The 20,339-nt window shown below is 31.6% G+C and overlaps 1 protein-coding gene across 1 annotated transcript in view; it reads left to right on the top strand.

The window, feature by feature from the left end:
* The window catches only part of LOC106783720 (homeobox protein invected-like), a 75,327-nt gene extending 74,149 nt beyond the window's left edge, over positions 1 to 1,178 (top strand). The window contains exon 3 of the mRNA XM_014742510.1: positions 538 to 1,178. Within this exon, the coding sequence (XP_014597996.1) occupies positions 538 to 893 (356 nt within the window). The 3' untranslated portion in view covers positions 894 to 1,178. The remainder of the gene's footprint in view (positions 1 to 537) is intronic.
* Positions 1,179 to 20,339: the final 19,161 nt, after the last annotated feature.

The raw sequence follows: 20,339 nt of genomic DNA on the forward strand, positions 1-20,339 counted from the left end.
TTCTTGTTTGCATGAATATCATCGTCGGGGTAATTTTCGTATAAGTAAATATCACGTGGGTATAATTTATACGTTGCACCCATGATAATATATATGGTTAAATTTTGTGCACGTATAAGTTGTACTTTTAAAAAACGAATTAATACAAAAGAGTATAGAATATTTGAAAAAATATTAGATAAACAATTGATTCGTATGCATAGAAAAGACATTTTAATAAAAATTCTCTTATAAAATAAAAATACAAAATTAGATAACCAATAAAATTTGTCCCGCTTTGATCAATAGAAATAAATGTTAAACAAGTTTAGAAATGGTACGAAGTTTCATGGTTCTCTAACATGTATATAAAATGATACTCGAGTCAAGAAATTGATCATAATAATAACAAAAAAATAAAAAGAAAAAAAGAAATAAAAAAAAAAATAATACAGAAAAGAATCCGATAAGATGAAAGATAAACGATTAATCCGACGTATACATATAGATATATCGACAGATACGAGTTAACGCTAGAACCGTCACGTGTGATTTCAGGCCCACGTACGCGGCGAGTTAAGAGGACAGGTGATTCACGTGGAAGCGGTTCTACGCCGGAGGAGAAACGACCTAGAACAGCGTTCAGTGGTGAACAGTTGGCAAGATTGAAACGAGAATTTGCGGAAAATCGTTATCTAACCGAACGTCGTAGGCAACAACTATCGAGGGATTTAGGATTGAACGAGGCACAGATTAAAATCTGGTTCCAGAACAAGAGAGCTAAGATTAAAAAAGCAAGCGGACAGAAAAACCCATTGGCGTTGCAATTGATGGCTCAAGGATTGTACAATCATTCTACTGTGCCGTTAACCAAGGAAGAAGAGGAACAAGCAGCTGAACTGCAAGCGAAATGACGATTATAGAAATAGTTCGAGTGTTACATCATAACCCATAGAATATTGTTTCTATTGTTCGATCGTTGCCGGAATATCATATCGATCTTCAGGGTTCCTCTTTTAGTCATTTCCTCGTCGTTCGTAACTCGACAAGGTTATGAGGGATTGCAATTTGATATTTTCAATATTATCTATCCACTTTCGCGAGGATATTTTATTTTATTTTATATTTTATTCCCTTAATTTTTTTGTTGAAACAGAATTACTGAAAATAGAGAGAGTTTCAGTATCATTCGTTTCAAATAAAACACTAAACCTATCGACAATTAAATTTGTATAAATTTATATTTTCAATCATTGATATATTGTATAGACAAATTTTTTAGATAATAATAATAATAATAATAATAAAAATATTTATAATAATTATTTTAAATTTCTTTTAAAAAAAAAATAACATTTTTAAAGAATGTTAATATTTTTCGTGGTACGTTTAGTGTTCATTCGAATTTTAATCCAATCGAATTCTAATTGACAAACTTCGATACAATCGAATGCTGATAATAAAGAAAAAAAAAGAATTTTTAGATAATAATTATTATTAAAATTATCGTCACACACACACGTTAAAGATTAAATCAATAACATTGAACGTAGAATTCTAAAAACTAGTCATGGTACGTTTAGTATCAATTATAATTTTTAATCTAATCGAATCATAATCTATAACAATTTTATTAAATTATTTCTCCGATCGTTGATTGCATTAAAAAAGAAGAAAAAAAGAAAAAAAAGAAAACAAACAACAAAATAATCAAACAAATAGTCCCTCGAACCTTAACAGTGCCATTTACGTACGTCTGAAGCAACGTTATCGAGAATCGAATAAAATATTGTCATAATCATTCGTGGTGCACACACATGCGATGTGAGAAGCGGAAGAAAAGAAAAGAAAAGAAAAGAAAGAAAATAAAAATAAAGAAAAATGTTTGTGCGTGTGATTGCGTGTGCATGCGTGTGTAAGTGTATGTATATAAATCAAACTTCCCCCCCCATACCCACCCCACCACCAAAACCCAATTACCCCTTACCATTCCACTTTACATCTCGCGAAAGAAAGAAAGAAAGAAAGAAAAAAAGTTTCTAGCGATCGTCTTTTTCTCTCTTGAATTAATTTATTGTAAAAATGTAAAAAAAAATAAACTTAGGCACCAACGTAAGTGTGATACGAATCGCGGAGGTGCGTTTGCGACGTGCAATAGATTATATTAATTATTATACATAATAGAGGATGAGATGAAAGACAGTAGTTACTAGAAATATGATCATTCATATGTATATGCGTGTATAATGATTTATGGGATTCAAAAATAATGAAAACAAATATTCATTTGACAATGTGTCCTATTTGAATTTCATTCAAATTTGTTAACTACTTTTTTGTTCCAATAAGTATCAATATACACAAACTAATCATCCTCGGTTTGGAATTCTGTTCTGTGTTCAATATCTCGTGTCAATAATATTTCTTGTCATCGTTGATGTCACAGACATTTTAGTAATTAAATTTAGTAATATAAGTTTAATTAGTTCATTTTGATACTCGATTCTTATACCACACAAGTACTTCATTATTTTCTATTTATTCCGTATTCAAAGTTACAAGTGTGTGATTAAATTGTGATTTCTGGGTTATTTTGAAAACAATTGTTGTATTCGACATCCATTCCCAGGATTGAAGAACTTTGATCGCATATACAATAAAGGTGTCAAAAAATTCTACGTGTACCTGGAATTTTTGAAAGACTGCAATCTTTGAATACAAACTAAGGGTGATCATTTTGAATACGTCCCAGGATCCCTCAGGTTCATCAGGTTGATATTCAAATTAACTATCCAAGATTATTGAAACACAAAAAAGTAGGCATAACTTTAAAAAAAATTTAAATACGAGGACACATGTTTGTATAAATTTTGATCATTGTTTTTGAATCCCTTGTTCCCTTTAAAAGTGAGTCCCACATATTACAAAACATGTTGTAAATGCGTATACATATGAACGATCGAATGAAAAAAAAAAAAAGAGAAGAGAGTAATAAAACAAAAAAATAATAAGAGGAAAGCGTCGTGTACATATCATACCGTTTTAGAATATTAAAAAAAAAAAAAAAAACAAATAATCCTCCCCTCCCCCTTTTCCCCTCCCGATGTCCCGAATCCTCTATAGACTGTTTAAAATTTAAACTTTAGCTATTTATTTACTTGTATCGCACGAAATGCGTAGCGTTTGAATCGCGACGAACTCATACCTGTAAAATTATTTAAAGAAAAACAAGGTAAAGAAGATAAACAAAAAAAAAAGAAAGAAAGAAAATAATGGTGATGATGATGGTGATGATATGATGATAATGATAATGATGATGATGATGATGATGATGGTAATGATAATAAGAACGGATTAAATATTCCCATTATCGAGCTACGTTAAAACAAGGATCGATGTGTTTATTTTTACTAAACCTCCACGTGTCCTTAATGCATCCACATAAATCATTATGATATTTTAAATAATAGACTAAAGTTAGTCGTAAATTTTGAAGTGATGACAAATTTTTATAAGAAAACACAAAAAGAAAAAGGTACAATAATTATTAAGTCAAATTGTTATGAATTATATTGAGAATAAGATTTAATTTATTTTGATATTTTTTTAAATTATGAACGCGTAATATTCTTTTATTTTTATTTATTTATTATATGCGGATACAAAAAAAAATGTTATTTATTAAAATATTTATTATTAAAAAAAAAGAAGAGAGAGTAAAAACGAATGATAATAACAATAGAATAACAAAAGTAAAAAATTGCACGGATGGATTTTAATAATCGAAAAAAAAAGAGTTAGTTAATAATAGAAAGAGAAAGAATTAATCTATGGGTTTTAAAACACGAATAAAAAATACAATTATCGAGAAATAAACCTCTACTTTTCAGTTAGAAAAAATTCTACAAAAAGAAAAAGAAATCTACTATCACTTACTCTCTAAACTACGTAAATTAGATTTTTATCGCGATTTGTCTTTAAAGAAAAAAAACAAAGAAAGAACCTCAAAACTACAATTTTACCATGGAAAAAAAAAACTAATAAAAAGAGTAGATCGACAGAATAATATATTCAATTCGCACGGTTAAACTTTTCGATAACTCGCAAAAATGTTCGCGGAACTGATACGAGACAGATAAAAAAAAAAAAAAAAAAGAAAGAAAGAGAGAGAAAATAGTTGGAGATAATAGTCGGGCGTTGCAACAACCCCCCCATAAGGGATAAAACCTTTGGGGCGGGTCGATTCGTATTCAGCATTTGGCGCATGCTTCTCGATGGCAGCGGTGAACTCTCACCCTCTCTCTGACGCGACCCTCCTAGTATATATAGCCCCACCCCTCTCTCATTCTTTCCCTCTTCGTATTCGCGGGAGATATCGATTGATTTACAGTCGAAAGGTGGCCATCGTTGATATCAAAAGCACCAGCCACGCCTACACGTTATTCCGTAACCGCAGTGCGTGCGTGCGTTGCGTTATGGTGAGCGGTATCGGTTAACACACACGTCACGGCTCGTTTATCCCCGACTCCCCTCACCCCTCACCCTTCACTTCATCTCACCGAAAAAGACTCGACCAGGTCGAGGCCCAATACACCCGACCCCTCCTCGCCCCGCCCCACCCCACCCCACCCCAACTTTAATTCCATCCCTTGACCCCTTGGCACGCACCAAATCGCTTTTATCTCTACGATGTTACGCGCAAGAACGCGCACGATCGTTAACGATCTCCGTTTACAAAAACGCAACGCAACGCACGTTTAATATTACTTTCTTTTCATTATTTTTCTGCACTCGTTTTATATTTTTCGTTTAAATTTTAACGGGAGGAAACAGATATTGAACGATTTGGTTTAGATTCGATAATTTGTTTTTTTTATTGGAATATTATAATACGAGATAATTGTTTTTGTTTGTTGGTGAAATTGTGTATTTTATTGTTAACGAGTAATAGTATTTTTTGTTATATATTTTTTTGTAAAGTAAAGATGATGGATAGAAGGTTTTTATATTTTTTGTTCTTTTTTGTTTTGTATTTTGTATTTATTTGATATATCTATTCGAGAGAATAGATTTTTCGAGAAACAAATTGTATTAGAACTATTATTTGAATAGCGTAATATACCAAAGAGCGTATTTTCTTTTTTTTTTTTTATCATAAACGCGTGAAAATAATGTTTTACTTACGAAACTATCGAATAAATACGTCAGGGTTTTAAAAGACAATGCTTGAGAACAAATTCTTTCTGCATACACATTTATAAAATAGAACGAAAGATTAATTAGGACCGAAAGATATCTCATCTTATTTCAGATCTCGAACGTTTTCCAATAAATCTGTGCCACCTTTTTGAAAAATATCTTGTAAAAATAAAAAGGACAAGAAAATTTTGGTTGAAAAAGATCTCGTAAAATATTATTCACTTTGAAAAGGACAAAGTTCTTTCGCGAGTCGAATCGAAGAGATCATTTTTCTTGTTTTCGTTACTGACGAAAAGGTTGGTTGGTTGGTATCGTCGAAGTGCAGTGCCACTGGCAAAGGTCTACCGTTCTACCCTGGTAAGTAATAGCTTACATTAGCGTACAAGCGTTACGAAAATGGAAGAGATGGGACGAATAATCGATGACGACTACTTTCGCCCTTTCTTCTTCTTCTTCTTCTTTACATTCAAACGTATTATACATTTGCCCCTTTTTCAAAACGAACGAACGACGACAACTGTCTACAGTCGCAAAGATATCTCTACCTGACTGTAATTTTTCTTCAGGGATGTTTTTCTTTTTTTTTTACAAATGTGTTCGATCGTTATTGGCTCTTTGGTGTACCATACCTGACACTTCGACAGAAAAGAAAAAAAAAAGAGAGAATGAATCGACAGTAAACGTATGTGTGTGTGTGTGTGTGGGTGGATGTGTGTATGTGTGAATATAAAACGCGATGCATAAAAATCGAGATGCAAGTATTTTTTCGTCTCTCGATAAAAATGATGGTCGAATTTTTATAATTTTTATAATTTATAACAAAAAATTTGTTCATTGTTTTATTATATATATTTTTACGAGCATGAGAGATATTTTAAAATTCATTTATCTTCATTATTATTATTATTATTATTATTATAAATTTCACTTATCGTTTAAACTTTTCATATTTTTATTACCACGATCATAAAATCGTATGCATAAATAAATTCATACAAATTTTTACTATTATTACACAAAATTTATATATCATACATATAAATTAATTTGTATAATAATTATTATTATTATTATATTAATTTTCTCTTATGGTATACAAAAAATTAAATACACTTCAGCAAATAATTTATTCTCCTATTCACACACTTACAACAACAACAAAAAAATACACAGAGAATCTTATCGTATCCACATAAATTTGAAAAAATAGAGAACAAAAAATTTGAACAGTAGTGTGAGGTCAAGGGTAAAAATAAAAAAAAAAAAAAAGTCCAAAAAGAATATAAAAGAGAACATGTTCCTCGCATAGTTGCGTTGCTCATTGCGTAAATCATTCCTCGAATAAGAAGCCACGGAAGCCATGGGGTCAAACAGAACGAGATCCATAAAGCAGATCGCGATGAACGCTAACCCCCTCTTATCCCCCCATCCCCCTCACCACCATTCCCTTGTTCCCTCATTTACCCCTCAGTTCCCCTCCGAGGCCCCCACCCGTCTTTCCTCCTTTCCTCTTAACCATTATGTTGGAATCTTTACAAATGAGATACCAGCGAGGAGAAAGAAAAGCTTTTGAAAGTAACATAGATACAGCAGACATTAACCCTTCAGCGACCTTTTCGATATTCACTTTTTGTATATTCATAGTATTCTGTATATACGTTCAAGTATTAGAGGTCTATCTAAATTTTAAACTATTGAATAATTTAGAAGAAAAAAATAATCTATATATATATAAAATGTAAAATAGAATGAAAGAACTCACGCGCGTGTAACTGTTTTGAATAGTAACGAAATATCTGATTGAAATTAACAAGAATTGTTTGAAAAGGAAAGAAACGATGACGAGTTTAATTGTAAAATAAAAAATAAGTTGATTCGTAAGTTTTACAAATAAAAGTCAACTGATTAAATATCAACGAGAGATATTGATACACGTAATTATAATAACCGTTGAACGGTGTAAAATCTGATTGTAATTTGCGAGAATTATTTATAAAGGAAGGAAAATAGAAAGAACGAAGTTTAATTATGAAAATAATATTATGTTATTTATAGTCTCGTAAACAGAGAAGTGAAATGATTAGATATTACGAGTATTGAGGATACCAACCTATAGTACTCTCTCTCTCTCTCTCTCTCTCTCTCTTATATATTGTTAGATAATAATTTTCTACGAATGATCGACGAAGTTTCTGTCGTGTCTTCGTAAATGATCGGCTTGGTGATTGAAAGAAGGATAATCATTTCCGAGCGGCACATGCAGTTAGCTAGAATAAGAAAATAAGAGAAAGACATAGAAATATAGAAAGAGATGGAAAGAGAGAGAGAAAGATCGAGATCTCTACGAATGATCATCGTTAGTGAACGGGACATTAGTCGTACCGGTAGCCGATGCCGATGGATACCTTTGCTAAGGTAAGAAGAAGTCAAGAAGAGGAGAGGAAGAAGAAGAAGAAGAAGAAGGAGGGGAGGAGAAGATGAAGGGTGGAGAGGAGGGGGAGGAGGAGGACGTAGAAAAGCGACGTTGAATCCCAACAGTGGATCCCGATGCTGACGGGTATTAAAATTAATGGTCAGCCGTGTACGCTGACGTGTCACCTTATACCTCCATGCGTCATTTTGATTGACCAATAAATTATCTCCTGGAAGGTCTTCTTGCTCACGAACTCTTCCAGCTACTACTACTACTACTATTACTACTATTACTATTATAACTACTACTACTAGTACTACTTCTTAGCATGGACTAGAGTAACAGAAGGTATCACCTTCTCTTTTGCCAATGGTTTCCCCCATCTTCGGAAAAATGTCCATAACCAACTAACTACACTTCCTATCGTAATCCTTTACCTTTTAAGGAGAGAGACTAGCGTTAAACTGATATCTTTCTTTCAATCATGCGAATACAAGTAGTAGAAGAATTTATCCATGTACACTATGGGTTAAAAGTTTGGTCATATCTAATGCATTTGTATTGTACGTACTTATATACCAGTGATTTGTTTTGTCAAAGATCAAAAGAATACTCGTGAAGAATCTTCTATAAAATGGAAAGAAAAAAAGAAATCATCGTTGGAATAATTTGCAAATAGACAAAATTAATCGTACGAGTGTTCAAATTGTGTAAAATAATTGTACAAAAAAACAAAAAATATATAGCTACTTTTGACGAGCTCCTCTAATTAATCCTTTTATCTAATTTTTCTATTACAGTAAGTTTATCCAATTAATTATCAATAATTTCAAGAGATAATTTATACACGTGTACACGTTTTAACCAAACTTTTGATCAATAATGTATATATGTACTCAAATGAACGTTCCTATCTCTAACGTTACGTGATTATGATATTCGTTCGAGGAATGACGTAACTCTGACACAAGTATCCTTTATTTATTAACAAATTAAATTGTGTTTTGATATGAGTTTCGGCAAATTTCCACGAATCGTACGGACAAACATCAGGAAAGAAATATAAATAGTAATAAACATTGTAACGTTGACACTAGTGACCCTAACACGGTACCGAGAAACCAGAACTGATTTGTTTCGATATTCTTCATTGAAGTTATCGTTGTCGTCGCAAATCTTCCTTACATACACCAGACTCTTTCTCATTCATTCACTCTCTCTCTCTCTCTCTCTCTCTTTCTCGTTGGCAATAACGAAGTCTCTGTCATGGATTTCCTCGAAGTAGACCCTGGCAAAGTTTAATGGCTCAATCCGCATGTTCCGGCAACTCGATGTGTGGCCTCAAACAACAACGACAACGAGTCCAGAGAGAGAACCCTTCTGAAATTTTCTTTCGATCGGTTGATCTCTTCTCGTCTTCTTTCACCTCCCCCCTCCTCCCCCTCCTACTCCTCCTCCACCTTCTCCACCACATCTCTCCTCTTCATCATCATTCTGTTCTTCTTCTTCTTCTTCTTCTTCTTCTACGTTGATTTCTTCGTTCGGTCAACGGAAGGCGCTTTACCGGGCACCGCGATGGCACAAAACTCCCGGAGACCAGGTTCGTTTTTAGGTCTCGCGATCTGGGCAAACGATCAGGGACGCGCCACTCTCATGCATGAATGCAACGTCAGCTGCCATCCAGGGATATGTCGAACTCTTCATTAACCGCAACAAACATTACGAGGAATATCTTTTTGGCCATTTCAAACCCGATCCCAAGAACTTTCGGTCAACCGATTTCTTATTTTCATTCTATATTTGTCATATTACGGTGATGTTCGTTATTATTATATTATCAACGAAATATCATCAATGTGAGTATCATCATAATATCATTCAATTTTATTTTATAATAATAAGTAATTTGTACAAAATTTCATCATAGAATAATTTTGGATCATTTAGTAATCATAATATAAATTTCTAAAAAAAAATCAATAAAATAATGAACATAATTCTTAATCAATTAGTTGTTTCTCTCGTCCAAAAATAAAATTCTTAATGAGAAGGTATCATAGGGAATTTGGACATCAAAAAAAGAAATAGAACTTAATTTTGATAAGTTGGACGTTTCGTCCCTTTATTGGGACTTCTTCAGCAACTTAATCTCTAAAGTTCAGCGTCTTTTTTCTCTTTAAGCAGACATACATTTTTCTTTTTATTTATAATATTCAAATCACAATACATCTACACTTCGTTAAGTCTTAATCCGTTATAATTTCGTTATAATTTTAATTCTTAATAATAAAATAATTATATTTTCTTGAACCATAAGAACAATTTGATATAGTCGTCGAATAATTCAATTAACAAAAGATATATTTTATAAAAAAATACTTAGAATATTTTAGGCTACAAAATAGGATCAGTACCATATAAACGAGTGACTGGATTTATTAGAAAAGACACGATCTAAGTTGAAAAAATATATAGGTAGGTTGGAGGATGATGGTGTAAGGTGATCCTCGATCGTCAACGATCCGATCTTCGTGGGACGACTTTTAAATAGAATTAAGTGACGCCGTATAGATCCATCGGATCTTTTGTGACAGTTTCCAATTCGGTGAAGCTGATCTTGACTCCATGGACTTACGTCCTTGTCAGTTCGTTCCTAAGGTATTTAGTTTCGTAGTGTCGTGTCCGGGTTTACGCATCCTCGCCTCTGGACAAGCCAAACTTCAAACAACTCACAGCTCTATTCTCCTCCGTCGCGTTTATGAAAACAACTCAAGAATAGAAAACATAATAAAAATGATGAATAAAGATTTGAAATCTCTTGGATTTGTAAAAAAAAAAAAGAAGTCATATAGAAAGAGAAAAAAAAAAGAAAATAGAAATCATCTTGTCGATCCTTCATAAGTCTATCGCGTTAGATTGTTATCGTGAAAAAAAAAAAAAAAAGAAAATATTTTCCTTTTTTCCGTATATTCACAAATACCACACCTAGGTCAAAGTGACCAGTCAATTTTCTCTCAGGGGACTTTATATTTGAACATGGAACGACGATGATTGACGGATGAGGAATTCCCAAAGGATCGTGATAGCCAATAGGCTCGATGAGTCACCACCTTCGCTACCTTTGACGAAGATGGTAAACGAGTTGGATAAGAGAAAGAGAGATGAGAAGAAACGGTGAAAAAGGAAAAAAAAGAAGATGATGAAGAAGAAGAAGAAGAAGAAGATGGTAAAGGTACAGTAACGCTTAGAAGAGAACTTGGAGAATCTCGTAGAAGGAGTAAGTATTACTGGTGGGAGCAAGGTAGTAAGAAGAATGGTGGTGGTAGTGATGATGGTTCTAGTGGTGGTGGAAATAAAGGTGGTGGTGGTGCTAGTGGTGGTGGTGGTGGTAGCAAAAGAGTAGAAAGAGTGAGAGAGAAAGAGGTGGGATTCGAGTCCCGGGACCACACACGACGCTCCACGCGTCTGCGACTCGGTTACATTGCTTAATTGTAAACGGCCTCAGGGGTTCTCATAACACGGAACTTAACGTATTATTTCTAAGTACCCAATTTGATTTCAATTTTTATTTGCGAAATTTATAATTGAAATTTTCGACATTTTTATGCTCGTGTTACGTTTGAGATAGATAGATTGATTTTTTTTTATAATTGATATACAATTATTTATTTATTAATTATTTTTTTATTTATTAATTATTTTTTTATTTATTAATTGTGATTTGTTAATTAATTTTATTTCTGCTAGGAAGATTTTATGTAAGTATAAGTAATTTTTATTATTATTATTATTATTATTGTTTTTTTATTATTTGTAAAAAGTATGTGATAAGAATCGTATAAGAAATATAATTAATTGAGGTTGTACAGATAAAAAGATCTTCGAAAATTAAAAATTAATTATTTCATCCATTTTTTTTTCTTGCATATAACCGAAAATTTTTATTTATTTCGGATTATTTCGTATGTAATGACTAAATGTTTTATTTATTTGTTTTTTTTTTTATTTTTTAACGAAGAAGTTATCGTATAAATATTTGATAGTAAAATTTTCATAAAATTCACGACCAACGTATGGAATGCAAATTGATTTGAATGTAAAACGCAAGCATACTCGATAAAAAAATCGTAGAAGAACATATTATTGAAGTGATGATTAAAGAAAGAAGGATAAAAAGAGTGGTAAGAGGTGGTAGATTTTTTTCTTATCTGCGACATCATTAATTCCATCGATTGTTGCCATTCAACGTGGCGGTTTCAACTAATTAAAGCCAGAATCTCATGAAGAGTTTCTTCCTTCTGCCGACTCTTCTTAAATTCTCTATCTCTTTCTCTTATTCTTTTTTCGGCATTCTCCGAGGCTTTGCCCATATCTCTTTTCTGAAATCTTTCGTGTATCTTCCTAATAGGCTTACATAATATCTACAGAAAGATAAATATAACGAAATTATTCCATCGAGATCTCTCATTTTGTCATTTTCAATATTTCGTACTTTCAACATTTTGTTTTTTTTCAATAATAATCTTTGATACTAGCGAAATTATTCAAATGATTTAAATCTATCGTTTTATTTCGATAAATCACGTGGTTCATAATTTTATTTTACAATATTTGATCGAATTTGAAAATAAATAAATATTAGAGTTTGATTAACTTTTATTTAAAAAAAAAAAAAAAAAAGAGAGGAAAATAATTTATTAAAATAGTAATAACACTCTGTGTATCTTCAAACTTTAATAATTATTAATATAATATTCAAACTATAAAATTGTATAATAGTGACACGCAATTCCAACGATATTTATATTATTTATTACAAATAAAAATAATAAAATCAATCAATATTTGCATTTAAAAAATCGCACAATAACATACTTTTCTATAATCATTGATAAAATAAACAAATAATAATAATAATAATAATAATAAATAATGAAAACAATAAAGACATTGTCAATTCAGAATAATTTATCTTAATCATTTTCTTTTTGTATAATTGATCAAAATGTTATAAATTCCAACGACATTTATACATTATTTACTATAAATAAAAATAATAAAATCAATCAATATTTGCATTTAAAAAATTGCACAATAACATAATTTTCTATAATCATTGATAAAATAAACAAATAATAATAATAATAATAATAATAATAATAATAATAATAAATAATTAAAACAATAACGACATTGTCAATTCAGAATAATTCATCTTAATCATTTTCTTTTTGTATAATTGATCAAAATGTTGTAAATAATAATGTAACATCTAATGATTCATAATCATGAAAGATGAGTACGTAGTCGATTGGTTCTTTGGCTTTATGAAAAATAAAGAAATGAACAAATGGAAAAGGCCAAAGTCACTTGGGGATCGTTAGGAAGAAGAAGAAGAAGAAGAAGAAGAAGAAGAAGTTGCTTGGGGCGATGCACGTCACTATAATGATGCGACAAAATCGTGTCGTCCTGCTCGTTCGCATAAGGGGGTATACATGTACAATATGATAGTAAGTGTTTACTATGAGTATCATCGTTGGATACATTCATCCTTTTATTCGTCCTTCAATCTTTCATCATTTAAACTCTCGAGTGGGTTTCTTAACAAAAATGTCCACGTGTAAACTTCGATATTCAGTTTTTTTTAATTATCGACGCAATATTATTTTTAATAAAAATATTATCAAGGTTTTGTATGTGTGTATGCGTGTGTGTGTGTAATACGATAAAAGAAAAAAAAAATCGATGATAATTACGCTATAAATATCATTTATGATTTATTTCGATCTTACGTAAAAACACGGTAATTAGTATCTTATCTTTCTTTCTTATTTCTTTTTGACAGAAATCATATTTTTTATCTCGAAATCGATTAAAAATAAGAAGGAATAAAAAAAGAATTGATAAACTCGTAGACACATATAACCATATCATTTAATATTAAATACTCGTCTCATAATTTTCGATCATTAATTACCTATTACAAATACAAAATATTTCTTCGGTATTGAAAATAAAATTCTAAACACACGCGAATAGAATTTAATCGCGTTTACAAAGAGATATAAATTATAAATAAAAGATTACGTTATCTCTATAAATTATTAATTTTCGATAGAAACCTGACGATTGCCGCAAAAGTTTGAAGAAAAGTCAAGAAATTTTTTATTAAAAATAATAACGATTGATAATCAATTTGTGACAGAAAAGGATTGTAATCGATCGGAACGGTTAGTTTTCTTCTAAACGAATTTGGGAATACGAGAGTGGCAACGAAGAGTCAGTCAGCCGATGGTGTAAAAAATGTGGTTGTTTTTTTTTTTCTTTTTTGTTATTCACTCGGGTGAGAGTTCGTCGAGGGTATTTTATTTCGGCGGAGGATCTATATACACACACTACAGTCGCATCCCACCCCTTGGTGTAGTTTATGTACCATTATACGATTACAGCTCGACTGTCATGTACACTTGGCTATACACTTCCGCCCTCTCCTTTCTCTCTCTCTTTCTCTCTCTTTTTCTCTTTCTCTTGCTCTCTTTCTGCGCATCGCATTACAAAAAACAGCGAGTGTTGCAGCTGCGTTTCCCATGGAATTTACAACTCGCTACTCGTTTCAGTTCTACCCTCTCTCGATCTCTCTCTCTCTCTCTCTCTTTCTGTCTGTCGTGTAAAATTCGGCGATTCTATTTAGTCTGAAAAAATAAAAATTGATCGATGTTTATAGTTTATACTCGTTTGTAATCAAAATAAAAACATTGTTCCCAGCTTTAATCATTTGTCTCTCATAGATTTTTGAAATCATCGAACAAAAGGGTTGCAATTTGTAATAATATTGTAAACTATTGTTAATTTTATTCATTTGTTTATTATCATTAGTTTTGCTTTCCTTGTTTAAAGGGTTCACGCTATTTCAATATTGTTCAATAAATCTATATCTTTATTTAATTAATTTTATGAATCAAAGAAAAAAAAAGAATTTCGAAAAATTTGTTCAATCAAAATCCCATACAAATAAGTATCGATCTAACGGTAAAATAAAAATAGTTAACAACAATAAAAAAAAAGAAAAGAAAGGAAATTCAGTAAACACAAAATATATCACAAATAATAATTCCTAAAATCTAAAATTAGGTATTTAAAAAAATTGCTTAGAAATTCTAAAAAAAGAAGTTAACGAGATGTAATTAAAACAAAAAATTGTTTCTTTAAAGGATAGAGAGAATAGATAGATATCGTTGAACACTTGGAAAAATATTGGTACAAAAATCTGCTGTCAAGTTCGAATGGGTGATATTAATATTTGTTCGACTATATATAAATATATTTCGATTGAGATAATAATGAAGCATAATATGATAGTAATCATGGGATTCGAAATAGAAGCACTTGTGATATCAGCAACGGCGAATGTCTTCGGGGTGGCTAGTACGACTCTTGTGACGGGCTCGGGCCACCCATGTAGTTGTTGTTCGCTCGCATCTATCATGGAGCCACCTTCTTTTCCCGACAGCTTAAGCCCCAATAAAAGCCCCCGCTTCGTCCTCTCTCTCCCTCTCTTTCTCTCTCTCTCTTATTCTTTTTCTCCTTCTTTTTCTCTCTCTCACTCGCGCACGATCTTCTTCTGTGTCTCCGGATCGGAGCAAAAAATCAGCTATTACCTTCGCGAGATCGTGAATCCGGTCTAGTTCCTCGATCAAATCCATCCACCCATCGAAGAATTCGGGCTTTGATCTTCCTAAGATTTATTTCCATTTATTTCGATTACCTATAAACAATTTTATTCTTTTCTTTTCTTTTTTTTTTTAATTCTCGATAAAAATCAGTTTCAGTTAGAATTTTGTGACGGTAGGGGTATTTAAGTGTGTCCGTGTACTTCTTGTAACATTACAAATATATTGGCTTTGAGTTTTTTTTTCAACGAATTATTTGAACTTTGTTTTATTTTTGTTTTCATTTGGAAATGTTTATTTTTTTCTTCTTTAATATATCAATTTAATTTTTTCTATCAGTAAGATATTAGTTTTGTAATGATTGTGTAATAGTAAAGTAGAGATATGTGTGTGTGTATTTATTATTACAAGTATTAGTACTCTATGATTTTTGAACTATTAATTTTTATTTATTTTTCTTCGAAAAGATCAGGTTTGGATATAATTATATAATAAAAAAAGTAGAAATAAGTGTGTGTATGTGTGTAAATAAATTATACGTATACACTGATTGCCTAGATCAGGTTTTTATTTCACGCTCTTTCTTTTTCTTTCGCGCTTTTCTATTATGTTTAGACGAATAGAGCAAAAAATCAGGCATTACCTTCTCGAGATTATTGATCCGGTCTAATTCCTCGATCAAATCCAGTTACTATAAGAAAAACAAAAAAACGTATGCTTTGATCGTCGAGGGATTTATTTCAATTTACTTCAAAGATGAAATTGTTGATACATTTTTTAAGTAATTTATTTTCCTTCTTTTATAAAAATCAATTCTATATAATTATTATATAATAAAAAATTAGTTGCAAATAATTAAATTATATACACTGACTAGATAATTTTAAGATCAAATCTAATTTCTATAAAAAGAAATTTCGTCCTTGAATATTTGAATGATTTGTTCCGATTTTTTGTGTTCTAATAAGAAATATTTTGTTTCATTCAATTTCGTATTTATTTCCTAAAGATCAATTTCATGATACTTATGCAATAGAAAATTATTGGTAAGTAATAATATATACACTGACAAGATAATTCTAATAAGATAAAATCCAGTTTCTATCAAATAAATTCCGTCCATAGATCTCCGATTGATTTGTTTCGATTTATAATTTCAATAAGAAATATATCTTTTCCCGTTTAATTTCTAATCTATTCGCAAAGATCAATTACATAATAATTATGCAATAGAAAATTATTGGTAAATAATGTTATATATATACACATTGACTAGATAATTCTAAAGATTAAATCTTTAACTTTTTGGGAAAATAAAATCCCATCCTTAGATCTTTGAGTAATATGTTTAAATTAATTTCCAATAAAAAAATATTTCTTTTCCCTTTAATTTCGTATCTATTCTTTCTCAAGAAGATAAATTTTATAATAATTATATAATAGTACAGAAGAGAGAAATATATACGTGAATTAAATATGTGTGTGTGTGTGTGTGTGTGTGTGTGTGTACGTGTAAATAAATAATATTTATTCAAAGATTGTCGTGAGATCAGGTGGTTATCAGGTAGGCTGGTTGAAGCAATCAATTAACAGGTGTTCGCTCGACGTCGATGTCGGTATAGGAATATAGTCAAAGTTTTTTTTGCGACTACGCGTTCGCGATCGTTAAACTCACGGATATCTTTTCCCTTGGTGGTCGCACAGTTCGAACAGTAGCATCGACGTTAATTATCACCGAACGAAAGGCCGAGCCAACGAACCCGATACTCGTTAACCCACATTTTCTAATACATCTACATATACCTAGACACCTGACAACGCATATATTTATACATATATATAAATAAAATTTTAGAAATATATTCTCTATCGAAGCTTAATTTTATTTCCATTTTAAATCAATCGATGGTTTAGTTTGATTAAGATTTTAAATATCGAACGAGTTTCTTTCAACTGCCTATTCAATACAATTCTATTTTATTTTTCTTTTCTTTTATCTCAATGTTGATATTAATTTAAATATTAATTTGTGTATATAAAAAAGAAATGACTGATATATACTATTTGAATTTAGAAGTATCGAACAAATGTGTGCCAATCGTAATTCTAATATTTTCAATCGGATCTTTCGTAATTTATTTTTTATCGATATATTTTTATTTAATAAAATATATAATTATACATGTAAACGAGAGGAATATTACAAATTATAATATAAAGAAAAAAAATTTGTTTGAACGTACATCGTAATTTAATTTTAATTTCTCTTTTTCCTCAATCGTTGAAATTAAATAAAAAATATTGTTTATAAAACACACATTATAATTTATGATTATATATTTTTCTTTCTTTATTCAATTATATGTAAATATGATTTTGATTAAATTAAGTGAATATATTTGATAATGAAAAAAGATCGAATAAATGAATACTCGAGAATTTTCCCAGTTATATGATTGTTGTTTACCAGTTATTACAATTTCTCAATTTAATTGGCTACCCCTATGAAAGTACAATTCCGTCGAATGAAATCCCACACTGCATCGCTTAATTATCGCAATCGTAGGGAACGCACATGGAAAGATAGTATAACCGGTGATTTACACCCCGAGAGAATTTATCAGAGTACGGTAATTGCTAATCGTATATACGCGTGAAAGTGGTCACTCGATTTCGATTGGAAGAAACGGTAATACTCTACATAACACACGCACACACACACACATAAAAATATACACAATAATTTCAAAAAATAATATACAAAAGAAAATTCATTAAAACCTGCAACAATCGTATGAATTTTCAATTAGTAAAATGAATGAATTCAATGAATGCAATTTTAATGAACAAAAATTAAGAATATAAAAATGATCGAGAAGAAAAGAAAAGAATCATTGAAATGATTTTATACCGTGATCGTTAGTGAAAAATGTAGTAGCAATGTTCTGTTAGATATATTATTGGATTCTCGCAGAAAATCAAACATTAACCGTCACTTGGTGCTCCACAAACAGAAAAAGATACTGAAAAATGGAAAGAGACAGCAGATGGTAGAAACCGAGATGAACGTCATAGATAAGTTTTTTAACCATTGGATTTTGGGTCCACATTCCGAAGGGCCTTGTCGGACACTTTCTTAATCGTGGTCTGTTCGTTTGCATGGAAACAATTCGGCTACCGTCTTAGGTGACTCCGAGAGAAAGTAAGAAAGAAAGAGAGAGAGAGAGAGAGAAAGAGAAAGAGAAATGAAAAAAAAAAAGAAGAAAAAGAAGAAGAAGAAGAGAGTGATCCATGAGAAGACCCCATGGGTTCCACGAGGCCCATGCTTTAGCAGAGTTTCACATACTCGTATACGTATGCGGGCTGGTTGGGCCTGTTTGGGTGGTCCCATTCCGCTGACGCGTTCACAACACCCATCTCTCGCTATTATACCCCCAGTTCCCTTACCAAAAGGACCTTATTAAATATCGCTACACGCGAAATCTCGGAGTCATTGCGAAAGAATCCGCGATTTCTCTCAAAGACTACGACTAACGTAGCCAGCAAATGTTTTTCGGTGCCCCGAAATATTCGTGGGAAAGTACCTGACACGATAGGCATTCTTTCTCAATGTAATTAAAATAAAATAAAAAAATAAAATAAAAAAAAGGGACGTACATTACAGCAGATTAATTATTCGATACGCACGTCGAATCCCCTTGCCAAGAATTAAAACACTCATCCACTGTTAAAATCATCGAAGAACCCAAAGCACGAAGTTGTTTAACCCGTTCGGTGGTCCGATCCTTGAAAACAAATCGATCGATTTGTAAGCGTCCGACGAATCCACTACGTTACACGTAACGTAACTTGTTACCCTAAAGGTGGAAGCGAATGACTTTAAATTCGATACCAATTCGTATGAATTTTCTTTCATTTTGTTACGATCGCAATAGGACATCGTAAAAAGTGTCTAAAGAATCTTTCAACCATTCTGTTCTTTACTCCACGCTTTTGGAAACATTCAACTGAAATAACGGTGAAATATTTATCAATATATTATTTTAATTTTGGATTTATTTATATACAAACATTCCTATATTATTTATTAAACCAACTCGACACTTCAAAGAAAACACTGAAAACATTAAAATTTCACCTCTCCCACATAATTTCATCATTAACGACAATTTTTATATTCCTTTTTTGTAATATTCCATATTGCAAGTAGAAAATTTCAATGAAACTTTAATCTCGGTAAACGGAAAAGTGCGATGGCCGATGTTGAAAAGTATGAAACGTCATTTTTAATGTTTGGTAATTTACTCTTTTTAGCGAATTAGAAGAAAAGAGAAAGAGAGATAAAAGTTTGTTGAGTATTTCTTTTAAAATACCGCGCGTTATCGTGCACGTGAACGATCCTTAAGTACTAACGATTATGGGTAATAAAAGCGTTCGGGTGTCATCCGTGGAACGTACGAGGACTCTTGCGCGAAACGATCGCAAGAAATGAATGAGTTCAGAGCATCTTTTCAAGGACAAATCTTCTCGGTGTCCCCTTTGATTACGAGAACCATCACCACCCACCTTTTTCTGCTAACCTTCCTCCCTCCTACCCCTTCTACCCTTTTCTCCTCAAATTGAGGGTTCACCTCGGTTCATTCTACAACCCGCTCACCACCCCACCGAAAACATCAGCTTCTTTTTCTTATCGAAAAAGAATGAAAAAAGGTTTTCGGTTGTTCTTCATTGGTGGCCTTCGATATTCTCCTTCCGTCTTCCTCGAAGCCATTTTCATGCTCCACCAGGCTCTTTTGTCCTTTCGAGAATCCTCTTGATGGAATAATTCGGTACTTTAAATGTTGCAGGAGCGTTCGTTCAGTTTACTACTCAGAATTGTTGAAGAAAGAACGAATTTATTCTTTCGATTCAATTGAATTATTTGGATCGATCGAAATCACGTCATTTGCATTTGTTTTATAACAGATATATTATTTGTAATTTAATTATCAATATTCTTGTCCACAAATATGTTATTAATATATAAGTCTCAAAGGGAGTTACCGGCCTAGGTTCCAAACCTCCCCCGGCAATGTTAA

The sequence above is a fragment of the Polistes canadensis genome, unplaced genomic scaffold (assembly GCF_001313835.1).
Source record: "Polistes canadensis isolate GaletaPanama2010 unplaced genomic scaffold, ASM131383v1 scaffold_24, whole genome shotgun sequence".
In the NCBI taxonomy this organism is placed as follows: Eukaryota; Metazoa; Arthropoda; class Insecta; order Hymenoptera; family Vespidae; genus Polistes; species Polistes canadensis.